General features: G+C 44.0%; 1 protein-coding gene across 1 annotated transcript in view; it reads right to left on the bottom strand.

Moving 5' to 3' along the window:
• LOC138350768 (galactoside alpha-(1,2)-fucosyltransferase 1-like) overlaps nt 1–13,718 on the bottom strand; it is a 250,140-nt gene that overhangs the window by 113,468 nt on the left and 122,954 nt on the right. The window contains exon 3 of the mRNA XM_069302109.1: nt 10,402–10,505. Within this exon, the coding sequence (XP_069158210.1) occupies nt 10,402–10,505 (104 nt within the window). The remainder of the gene's footprint in view (nt 1–10,401; nt 10,506–13,718) is intronic.

Below are 13,718 nucleotides of genomic sequence, written 5' to 3'. Positions count from 1 at the left end.
GAATTCTTAACTAACATATACAGTGCAGTAAGTGTTTAATATTCTGAGGAACATTTAAGTGATAAGTTACATTTATTCAGTAAAAAAAAAGGCAAATATACCTCAGTTTCCTGCATTTGATCCTGACTGTGACCAGACAAACCTGTCACAGAGGTGGGTCAAATGGCTTAAAAGGTTTGAAAATTTGTTGATAGTTTCTGACATCAAAAGTGCTGAAAGAAAGCGTGCCTTTCTACTTCATTATGCAGGTGATAGAGTTTGTGACATCTTTGACACACTGAAAGACACTGGTGGTGCCAAAGATTATGACACTGCCAAAGCCAAACTAACAGAGCATTTCAAACCAAGACAAAATATTGCCATGGAAATTATGCATTTCAGGAGAGCCAGACAACTCTCTAATGAAACTGTGGATCAATACCACACACGTCTGCAGGGTTTAGTAGCCCATTGTGAGTTTGCTGATGTTGGCAAAGAAATCAAACAGCAAATAATTGAAACATGCACATCTACACGTCTCCGCCGAAGAGCTCTAGAACTTGTTGATGATGAAAGTTCTCTTACCAAGATACTGGATATGGCTCGTCGAATGGAAGATGCTGCACGTGATGCTCGTGTCATGGAGTGCAGTGCCAACAACGGTTCTGCCACTGTTACTAACAGTGATGAGGTATGAAAGGTTCAGGAAGGACATCGTAATCAAAGAAGATATCATGCCAAACCTAACAGTAAATTGAGCCGAGAACCACATCACAACTGGGGTCATGGAACAAGACTCAAGCAGTCACAACGACCCACATCAGAGGGTGTCAACAATAAATGTTACAATTGTGGAGGAGACTACCCACACCAAGGTAATGTTTGTCCTGCTCAAGGTAAGAAGTGCTATGAGTGTGGAAAACTAGGTCATTTTGGTGCTATGTGTCGTTCCGCACTAAAGAAACCACAGTCTATGAATAAAAGCACTGTACGAGGATCAGGTCATAGGGGTCGAGGTGGTAACCACAATATTGCACCTCATATCCAAAATGTTAATAATGTACAAGACAACATTTCATTACACCCAGTCTCAGATGACAGTGAATGTGATTATACTTATGGAGTACAATCAGTCAGAATGGAATGATCTTCCAAACAACCCAGAGACATGTTGATACATTGCTGGTATTTGTCTCAAAGTTCTTATTGACACTGGATCAAACATTGACACCATTGCTGAGTGCCACTATAAAAAATTTAAATAACAGTTCCCAAAGCTTGAGAACTATAATGGCAAAGCCACTGCCTATGCTTCAAAGGTAGCCTTGCCAGTGATTGGAACTTTCACTGCAGAGATTAAGTCAAAGAGTGCAATGCTCACTACTACATTCCATGTTGTTAGGAATGCAAAGGAGTCTTTACTCAGTTATAAGACTTCAACCAAATTGGGGCTACTTCAGCTTTCTAATGCTGTAGCAGTGGAATCTGCAAACAATGTTGATGCTATTGTGGCTGAATTTTCTGATCGATTTAAATCCATAGGTTGTTATACTGATAGCAAAGTACATTTGCATATCAACCCAGATGTAATTCCAGTTGCCCAACCACATCGCCGACAACCATTCCATACTCGCAAGAAAGTCGATGCCGAACTGGATTGGCTGATGGAACTAGATATCATTGAACCAGTAACAGGCCCAACACCATGGGTAAGCCCAATTGTCACTCCACCAAAGCCGAAGAATCCAGATGAGATACGCATCTGTGTGGGCATGTGTGTTCCCAACAAGGCAATAATGCGTGAACGCTATCCTACACCCACTGTAGATGATATGATCTACCGCTTGAATGGTGCAACTGTATTTAGCAAGTTAGATTTAAACAAGGGCTATCATCAGCTTGAACTTGATGATGAGAGTCGATTCATCACAACGTTTACGACACATCAAGGTCTGTATAGGTACAAGCGCCTGAGTTTTGGCATCAACAGTGCTGCCGAAGTATTCTAGCACATCATCAGCCAGGTATTGCAAGATATACCTAATGCTGACAACATGTCTGATGACATCATTGTTTATGGCTGTACCCAAGCTGAACACGACAAAGCTCTTCGTGCAACATTGTAACGCTTACGAGAAAAGAATTTGACGTTAAGCCGAGCAAAGTGTGAGTTCAATCAACGTAAAATTGAATTCTTTGGACATGTACTTAGTGACAAAGGTCTGTCCCCAGATCCTAAGAAAGTTGCAGATATCAAGAATGCTGCACCTCCTTCAACGTCCACTGAAGTACATAGTTTTCTGGGAATGGCAAACTACTGTTCTCGCTTCATTCCAGATTTTGCTACAATTACGAAGCCTCTACGTGAGCTCCTGAAGAAAAATGCATCATGGTACTGGAGCGATATCGAGCAAAATGCATTTGATGCTGTGAAAGATGCACTAATAGAGAATGCGACTGCTGCATACTTTGATCCATCAATGGACACTAAGTTAACAGTGGATGCTAGTCCTGTTGGTTTAGGTGCTGTTTTAGCCCAACACAAACCTGGTCAACCAGATTCCAGAGTAGTAATTGCCTACGCCAGCCGGTCTCTCACAGATGTTGAGCAACGATACAGTCAGACAGAGAAGGAAGCTCTTGCTCTTGTATGGGGCTGTGAACACTTCAATGTGTATCTGCTTGGTGCACCCTTCACCACGATAGTCACTGACCACAAACCGTTGGAGACCATCTTCAATAATCCAAAGTCCAAACCACCAGCTCGCATTGAGAGATGGGCTCTTCGTCTGCAACCATACAACTTTACTGTGAAGTACAAGCCAGGTGCAGGCAATCCAGCTGATTATATCAGTCGACATTCTGCCAACAGTTTCACCATCACCAAGCATCAGCAAGTTGCCGAGGAATATGTACACTCTGTAACCTGTGATGTAGTCCCTAAGGCTCTCACTCTTGATGAAATCCGTACTGCAACCCTAGAGGACCCAACTCTGCAAGCAACAGTGGATGCATTGACTAAGAAAAAGTTTCCACGCATCCCACCTCAGGAGTTAACCAAGATGCATTCAAAGCACTTGAACGCATCCAGACAGAATTAAGTGTTACGCAACAATGCGACATCGTGCTGCGAGGTACTCGTATCGTCATTCCAGCTGTTCTCCAGCAACGTGCTCTGAAGCTTGCACATCAAGGACACCAAGGTCTTGTTAGGACCAAACAGCTGCTACGAGAAAAGGTGTGGTTTCCTGGCATTGATCGTCAAGCAAAGGATATGCATGATGCCTGTGTCCCTTGCCAAGCTGCAGTGGATACTTCAAGACCAACACCTCTACAACCTTCACCACTACCTGCTGCACCATGGACGGAAGTATCGATGGACTTCTGCGGACCGCTACCAACTGGAGAGTACTTAATGGTAGTCATTGATGATCACTCACGTTATCCAGAAGTAGAAATCATCACTTCCACATCTGCAAAGGCCGTCATCCCGAAACTCGACAAGATCTTTTCAAACTTTGGCATTCCTGAAGTTGTCAAGACGGACAATGGACCGCCATTCAATGGACAAGACTTCGTCAACTTTGCTGAGCATATTGGATTCAAACACCGCCGTGTGATGCCACTACATCCTCAAGCAAATGGAGAAGTTGAGAGATTCATGCAACCTCTCATGAAAGCGGTACGCTGTGCTCATGCCGAAGGACGATCCTGGAAACAAGCTATGTATGCTTTTCTCAGGAACTACCGTGCAACACCGCATGGAACACTGGGCAAGTCACCTGGTGAACTTTTATTTTGACGTCCTATGAGAATCGCACTACCCGTCATGCCAGCCGAGGTAACGGATAAACGTCTCGTTCAGAAGGATGCACTAGCCAAGGGCAAAATGAAAATTGCTCATGATCAACGTGCAAAGGAACAATTCATAAAGGTTGGAGACACTGTTCTCGTTAAAAAGAAAAAAGAGGGAAAGCTAGATATGCCGTATGATACAAAACCATATAAAGTGATTAGTGTAAAAGGAACTATGGTAACAGCTAGTAATAGAGATCATAGTATAACACGTAATATGGCTTATTTCAAAGTGATTCCAACTAGTGTAGAAAATGATAAAGTGCAAAGTCGTGCAAAAGAAAAAGAAAAAATGAGTTATAACTCAATAAATAATTCATCAAGGAATATTATTGTATTTGGGGACTCTCGTCCTAAACGTCATGTTAAACGCCCTACACGATTTGATGATTAATTGTGTTCCTATGTAATGCAAAGTATTTACTTATTATGCTAAACTAAATTTAATATTGTTTGAATAATGCAGATCTCTCATTCAATATTTTGTAACTTTGTATTACAGTTTCTTTCATGTTTGTTTAACATTGCATATGTATTTTTAACATTGAAATCCTTTGTGGTAAAGATTAAGTTGTTTAAATTCTTTGTGTGCTTAATTAATGTTAAATGTATGCAATATCTCTTGATATGTTAATAACTTACTTTGTGTCAATAACTTTGCTTTGTGCTACAAGCATGGTAGGCATCCTGTATTCATTCTTTTTAAAGAAAAGGAAGGATGTCATGTTCACAGAAAACGGTACCATCCGTTTTCTATGTGCGGCGGCTCAGACGCCAGAGAAGGTAAACAAGAGCACACAAGAGCTACCAGCTTGGAAGCAGCTAGTCATGTAATTGTTTATATACGTATTAAAGTCAGTAACCAAGCGATGGCTTTATATCAACCCTACAATCAAGACTTCCTCAGTAACACACAAACACCACAATACCTACCCTGCTTCTCCTCCTGACTGTAGTGGCTAACCCAGTGATCTCTAACTCTGAAATTAGGAACGATCTTCCTAAATACTCACAGGATTCCAATAACAGTGCTCCTCTCATCCAACTAGTCTCTACTAATAGAGACTTGTTCTAAGAAACTCCGCAGGAATGTACCGTAGTGCGCCATCACATCAATCTGCTTCCCGAAACGATGCCAATCCATCAACCATACTACCTGATGCAGTTCGCAGAAGAAGGAAACCATGTTCGCGATATACAGTATCTCCTCAACAATGGACTGGCCACACCCTGTGAGTCTCCTTGGACCTCACCCTGTAATATTGGTGCCCAAGGCACGCGGTTATCTTGAGGTTATCTTCAGATGATTTCGGGGCTTTAGTGTCCCCGCGGCCCGGTCCTCGACCAGGCCTCCACCCCCAGGAAGCAGCCCGTGATAGCTGACTAACTCCCAGGTACCTATTTACTGCTAGGTAACAGGGGCATCAGGGTGAAAGAAATTCTGCCCATTGTTTCTCGCCGGCGCCCGGAATCGAACCCGGGACCACAGGATCACGCTCCCAGTGTTCTGTCCGCTCAGCCACCGGCTCCGGCAAGGTAAGACTGTACAGCGATTATCGTAAACTGAACACAGTCACTGTAAAGGATTTCTGTCCTTTGCCTGGCGTCGTCGATATTCTTGATGCCATCGGTAACACCAAGTTTCTCTCACAAGTTGACCTCCTAAAAGGGCTATTTTCAGATCAGTCTTACACAGTGCGCTAAGGACATCACTGCTTTCTCCACTCCTTTTAGCCTCTTTTGATATGAGCGACTGCCCTTAGGACTCTACAATGCCCCAGCTACCTTCCAGCGAGCTGTCAGCATCGTCATCCAAGACCTTGACGATTCCTACGCCTACCTGGATGACATCGTTGTTGCCACCAACACTTGGAAAGACCACCTATAATGGGTGTTCTTCAAGCTTCTCCAGGCTGGCTTCAACATTAATTTGGGCAAGTCCACGTTTGCCACAAGTAAAGTGCGCTATCTCGGTCATATAATAGGCAGTGGAAGCATAGCACCTCTTGGCGTTCACCTACATGCTATTCAACAATACCCTCAGCCTACCTCACGAAAACAGCTTATGCGTTTTCTAGGTTTAGCATCATACTATCGTCGTTTTAGCAGGAACTTCAGTTCCGTGGCTACACCTCTCATTAACCTTACTAGCCATAAGCAAAATATCTTTGGACTAGTTCACAAACCATTGCATTTGAACAGCTAAAAGCATTACTCTGTAGTAATCCCATTCTCGCCTCGCTAGATGTGAAGAAACTCTTCGTCCTTAATGTCGATGACAGCAGCACCGGCATTGGGGAAAGTCCTGATGCAACAGTGAGAAGAGGGAGGGAGTTTATCAGGGGAAAGCGCCAAGCCATTACGACTACATAGCACTGGGAAAGGGTCAGGATAAGGATTTAGGATGGGACGGGGGGGGGGGGGTCAGTCAGTCTTGCCAGTCAGTGACTACAGCTACAAGCTGAAACCGCATCAACGTAACTAGAGTACAGTTGAAAAGAAGCTATTCACAATCATCCTATGCTTACAACATTACAACTCATGCCAGGTGTTCGCCGGCTGCTTGTTCACCACCAGTAAACGACCCAATATTCTGCGGGCTGACCATTCAACTGCTACTACACGCCTGCATGACGTCACCCACCAGTCTATATAAGCAAGGGCCGGCGACCCAATACTTCTTGTTCCGAGTAGCTGAATCTAAAACAACCACAAGACCCAACACTCAGACTACTCCTGGTGAGTAGTCTGAGTGTTGGGCCGCCGGCCTGAGTACTCCTCTTGGGTCACATGTTTCTTCCTTCACTCAATGTGGTATTGCTACGACGCGTGACGGAGGAAGGACAGCACATTTGTACATATTGTATAGTCACCCTTTTGTGTGTAGAGTAACGTAATTCTTATGTTCATTGTTGACAGTCGTGTATAGCCAAGGTTACAGGTTTTATTATTGTTTGTGTTTATTATTATAAGTAAAGAGTTTAATTGTTCATGTTTCTTGTTCTCCCTGCCACTATTCACTCAGCAATGGACGTAAGCAGTTTTATTTTATTTTTGTTTTACCTTATTGTTTGTTTTATGTGCGTTAGGTATATATATATATATATATATATATATATATATATATATATATATATATATATATATATATATATATATATATATATATATATGCCTAAGGCACAACTCTCCTAAACACGAGAGTGAAGTATACAACTTTAGAACACTTTCCCACCAGGAGACTCGAACCCTAGCCAGCACAGAAGCCTTCCAGCAACTGGCATAACAGGTACGCCTTAACCCACTCCACCACCTGCTCAGACCCTTAAAAGAGATGGTAATTTCGGAGTATTTATATACCCCAAAGATCACCACCTCCCAAGAGCACTAGAGCAAGTGAGGGGTCATTTATACGTTTATTTCATCAAGTCCCTGTTAATATGGGAGAACACTGTGTCTATGCTTAAGGCACAACTCTCCTAAACACGAGAGTGAAGTATACAACTTTAGAACACTTTCCCACCAGGAGACTCGAACCCTAGCCAGCACAGAATTCTTCCAGCAACTGGCATAACCTTCCAGGCTGGGGTCGATGGGGTCGATGGGGGTCGCCAAGGGTTCTCCCCTAGGTGTCCTGTTTGCAAACTTCTACATGGGTACCATCGAGCAAAAAGTCTTAGTCGACATGAACTTGAAACCGGCCATATACTGCAGGTATGTTGACGACATTTTTACACAGGTACCTGATGTCAGACATCTGCAGGAGCTGAAGGAGGCATTTGAGCAGAGTTCCGTGCTGCGTTTCACTTACGAGATGGAAAAGGATGGGAAGCTGCCCTTTCTAGATGTAACAGTCATGGAAAAGAGCGGAGGTTTCCACACTGCAGTCTACACTAAAGAAACGAACATAGGAATGAGCCTAAATGCCAACAGCGACTGCCCAGACAGGTACAAGAGGAGTGTTGTTAACGCATATGTCGACCGTGCTCTAAGCCACAGCTCAGAATGGAAGCAAGTCGACGAAGAACTCTGTAGGGTAAGGCAGGTCCTAGTCAACAACAGCTTCTCCAATGGTTTCGTCGAAGACATCATAAGAAGGAAAGTGAAACGCCATGCAACCTCTGAAGAGACAACTAACACAACACCTATACCCCCTATTAGACTATTTTACAGGAACTTCTTTTCCACAGCTCATAAAACAGAGGAAAGGGTCCTGAAAGATATTGTTAATAGAAACGTTATCCCTACAGACAAAAATCAGAGGATACAACTGACGATTTACTATAAAACCAGAAAAACGGCCAGCCTACTCATGAGAAACTCTCCAGATACAAAGCAGAACGCTTTAAAAGAGACCAACGTCGTCTATGCTTTCAAAATGCCCACTTGGGGACTGTAAGCTCCAAAAAACCCAGTATATAGGCAAGACAACAACATCTCTTTCTAGGCGTTTAACGATGCATAAACAACAGGGCTCCATTAAGGAACATATAATCTCTTCCCACAACCAAACCATCGCCAAAGAAATCCTAGTAAACAACTCAGAAATCATCGATAGATACAGCGATAGCAGGCGGCTTGATGTTTGCGAGGCACTACACATTAAGAAGTCAACACCAGCAATCAACAGCCAATTAATGCACAACTATATTCTACCCACCTCAAGACTCCGCTTCAATATAGAAGCATCAAGAAATATGGACCAATAGGCTTTCTACAATCACTTCCATTTCAATACCCATTGTTTCGTGTTCTGTCTTGTGTTGATGAAATTAATACCCTATTAATGCCACCTCTTGTTCTGTCTTGTGTTGATGAAATTAATACCCTATTAATGCCACCTCACCCCATCCACCTCACTCGAATGTAGATATAAACAAAATCGGAGATGTTTAAGTTCTATTCAGTTGTGTATTTGTAAACTAAAGTCTTTGAAAATGTAATAAGTTTTACGAAACGCGCTCGTGTCGAGTCAGACTAGAAATAAAAATGAATTTTGGAGAATTGATTTTTGAATTACCTCCAACAGTGAAAAGAAATGTACGAAAGATTGAGAAAATTCGTGTTAGAATTATTAATCTTACTTTTTCGGTCATATTTAATAATATATGTCTACAGGAAAGACTGCTACCAAAATATACTAATATATATATATATATATATATATATATATATATATATATATATATATATATATATATATATATATATATATATATATATATATATATATATATATATATATATATATGTCGTACCTAGTAGCCAGAACGCACTTCTCAGCCTACTATGCAAGGCCCGATTTGCCTAATAAGCCAAATTTTCCTGAATTATTATATTTTCTCTAATTTTTTGCCTATGAAATGATAAAGCTACCCATTTCATTATGTGTGAGGTCAATTTATTTTTATTGGATTTAAAACTAACGTAGATATATGACCGAAACTAACCAACCCTACCTAACCTAACCTAACTTATCTTTATAGGTTAGGTTAGGTTAGGTAGCCGAAAAAGTTAGGTTAGGTAAGCCGGTCGGCCGAGCGGACAGCACGCTGGACTTGTGATCCTGTGGTCCTGGGTTCGATCCCAGGCGCCGGCGAGAAACAATGGGCAGAGTTTCTTTCACCCTATGCCCCTGTTACCTAGCAGTAAAATAGGTACCTGGGTGTTAGTCAGCTGTCACAGGCTGCTTCCTGGGGGTGGAAGCCTGGTCGAGGACCGGGCCGCGGGGACACTAAAAAGGCCCGAAATCATCTCAAGATAACCTCAAGATAAGAGGTAGGTTAGGTAGTCGAAAAACATTAATTCATGAAAACTTTGCTTATTAGGCAAATCGGGCCTTGCATAGTAGGCTGAGAAGTGCGTTCTGGCTACTAGGTACGACATATATATATATATATATATATATATATATATATATATATATATATATATATATATATATATATATATATATATATAGGTTCTAGGCTCATTGAAACAACAAGGGACCCGAGAGCTGCAAGCTTTCTTTTCCAGCGCCTCAGTGTGGCAATACAGAGGGAAAATGCGCACTGCATCCAGGGTTCCTGCCCGCCATCTGAGGAGCTGGAGGAACTCGACAACCTATGATAACCATCTTTGTAACCCATATGTTACTCCTTTTTTATAACAAAGTTCAAATAAAGTAAATATATATGTGTACATACAAAAGAATGGGGGTGGTAGGAGAAGATAATATTAGTGTTCAGTGAGAAACCACAAGGTCTCCTCTGAATACTTTTTATTTTCTTCTCCGAGGCTATGGGTCCCCACATTGGCACCAGAGGTGGTACCCTCACAAATTTTATATATATATATATATATATATATATATATATATATATATATATATATATATATATATATATATATATATATATATATATATATATATATATATATATATGTATATATATATATATATATATATATATATATATATATATATATATATATATATATATATATATATATATATTTATATATATATATATACATATAGATTGTTAATCCATGATCTTGTATGAAGAGAACATTACAACTCACCCGTACACCGAAGACCTTACGTATGACAGAGAGAGACAGGTATTCCGTAATCTTGTTGCCCAACCGTCCGGCCGAGTTTATAGTGACGTAAGGCAGCGAGCAGTCTGTAACACAGTCAGGGGCAGATGACTAGCGTCTCGGGGCTCCTGACACTAATATTATTCCAGGTGGTGATACTCTGTTCTCCCCTAGCTGGCTGACACTCTACTATCACCCAGCTGGCTGACACTCTACTATCACCCAGCTGGCTGACACTCTACTATCACCCCAGCTGGCTGACACTCTACTATCACCCCAGCTGGCTGACACTCTACTATCACCCCAGCTGGCTGACACTCTACTATCACCCCAGCTGGCTGACACTCTACTATCACCCAGCTGGCTGACACTCTACTATCACCCCAGCTGGCTGACACTCTACTATCACCCCAGCTGGCTGACACTCTACTATCACCCCAGCTGGCTGACACTCTACTATCACCCCAGCTGGCTGACACTCTACTATCACCCCAGCTGGCTGACACTCTACTATCACCCAAGCTGGCTGACACTCTACTATCACATCAGCTGGTTGACACTCTGCTATCACCCCAGCGGGCTGACACTCTACTATCACCCCAACTGACTGACACTCTACTGTCACCCAGCAGGCTGACACTTTACTATCACCCAGCTAGCTGACACTCTTTTATAACCCCAGTTGGTTGACACTCTGCTATCACCCTAGCTTGCTGACACCCTACTATCACCCCATCTGACTGACACTCTACTATCACCCAGCAGGCTGACACTCTACTATCACCCAACTTGCTGACACTATACTATCACCCCAGCTGGCTGACACTCTACTATCACCCAAGCTGACTGACACCCTACTATCACCCCAGCTGGCTGACACCCTACTATCACCCCAGCTGGCTAACACTCTACTATCACCCCAGCTGGCTGACACTCTACTATCACCCTAGCTGACTGACACCATACTATCTCCCCAACTGGCTGACACTCTACTATCACCCTAGATGGCTGTCACTCTACTAACACCCAACTGGCTGACACTCTACTATCACCCAGCTGGCTGACACCCTACTCTACTATCACCCAGCTGGCTGAAACTCTACTATCACCCAGCTGGCTGACACTCTACTATCAGCGCAGGTAGCTGACACTCTACTATCACCCCAGCTGGCTGACACTCTACTATCACCCCAGCTGACTGACACCCAACTATCACCCCAGCTGACTGACACTCTACTGTCACCCAGCTGGCTGACACTCTACTATCACCCAGCAGGCTTACACTCTACTATCACCCAGCTGGCTGACACCCTACTCTACTATCACCCAGCTGGCTGACACTCTACTATCACCCAGCTGGCTGACACTCTACTATCACCCAGCTGGCTGACACTCTACTATCACCCAGCTCTTTGACACCCTACTATCACCCAGCTGGCTGACAATCTAATATCACCCTAGCTGGCTGACACCCTACCATCACCCCAGCTGGCTGACACTCTACTATCACCCAGCTGGCTGACACTCTACTATCACCCAGCTCTTTGACACCCTACTATCAAACAGCTGGCTGACAATCTAATATCACCCTAGCTGGCTGACACCCTACTATCACCCTAGCTGGCTGACACCCCTACTATCAGCTCAGGTAGCTGACACTCTACTATCACCCCAGCTGACTGACACCCTACTATCACCCCAGCAGGCTAACACTCTACTATCACCCTAGCTGGCTGACACCCTACTATCACACTAGCTGGCTGACACTCTACTATCACCCAGCTGGCTGACACCCTACTATCACCCCAGCTGACTGACACTCTACTATCACCCAGCAGGCTGACACTCTACTATTACCCAGCTGGCTGACGCTCTACTATCACCCCAGTTGGCTGACACTCTACTATCACCCTAGCTGACTGACACCATACTATCACCCCATCTGGCTGACACCCTACTATCACCCTAGCTGGCTTACACCCTACTATCACCCCGGCTGGCTAACACTCTTCTATCACCCTAGCTGACTGACACCCTACTATCACCCCGGCTGGCTGATACCCTACTATCACCCTAGCTGACTTACACCCTACTATCACCCCGTCTGGCTAACACTCTTCTTTCACCCTAGCTGGCTGACACTTTACTATCACCCTAGCTGTCTGACAATCTACTAACACCCAGCTGGCTGACACTTTACTATCACCCTAGCCTGCCGACACCCTACTATCACCCAAAGTTGGCTGACACTCTACTAACACCCTAACTGGCTGAAACTCTACTATCACCCAGCTAGCTGACACTCTTCTATCACCCCAGCTGGCTGACACTCTACTATCACCCTAGCTTGCTGACACCCTACTATCACCCCATCTGACTGACACTCTACTATCACCCAGCAGGCTGACACTACTATCACCCAGCTGGCTGACACTCTACTATCACCCCCAGCTGGCTGACACTCTACTATCACCCCAGTTGGCTGACACTCTACTATCACCCTAGCTGACTGACACCCTACTATCTCCCCAGCTGGCTGACACTATACTATCACCCCAGCTGGCTGACACTCTACTATCACTCTAGCTGACTGACACTCTACTATCACCCCAGCTGGCTGACACCCTACTATAACCCCAGATGACTGACACCCTACTATCACCCTAGATGGCTGTCACTCTACTAACACCCAACTGCCTGACACTCTACTATCACCCAGCTGGCTGACACCCTACTCTACTATCACCCAGCTGGCTGACACTCTACTATCACCCAGCTGGCTGACACTCTACTATCAGCTCAGGTAGCTGACACTCTACTATCACCCCAGCTGGCTGACACTCTACTATCACCCCAGCTGATTGACACCCTACTATCACCCCTGCTGGTTGACACTCTACTGTCACCCAGCTGGCTGACACTCTACTATCACCCAGCTCTTTGACACCCTACTATCACCCAGCTGGCTGACAATCTAATATCACCCTAGCTGGCTAACACCCTACTATCACCCCAGCTGGCTGACACTCTACTATCACCCTAGCTGGCTGACACCCCTATTATCAGCTCAGGTAGCTGTCACTCTACTATCACCCCAGCTGGCTGACACTCTACTATCACCCCAGCTGACTGACACCCTACTATCACCCCAGCAGGCTAACACTCTACTATCACCCTAGCTGGGTGACACCCTACTATCACACTAGCTGGCTGACACTCTACTATCACCCAGCTGGCTGACACCCTACTATCACCCCAGCTGACTGACACTCTACTATCACCCAGCAGGCTGACACTCT

This window comes from Procambarus clarkii, chromosome 5 (assembly GCF_040958095.1).
Source record: "Procambarus clarkii isolate CNS0578487 chromosome 5, FALCON_Pclarkii_2.0, whole genome shotgun sequence".
Classification (NCBI taxonomy): Eukaryota; Metazoa; Arthropoda; class Malacostraca; order Decapoda; family Cambaridae; genus Procambarus; species Procambarus clarkii.
Note: the sequence above shows the minus strand (reverse complement) of the source record. Positions and strands in the feature narration are given on the sequence as shown.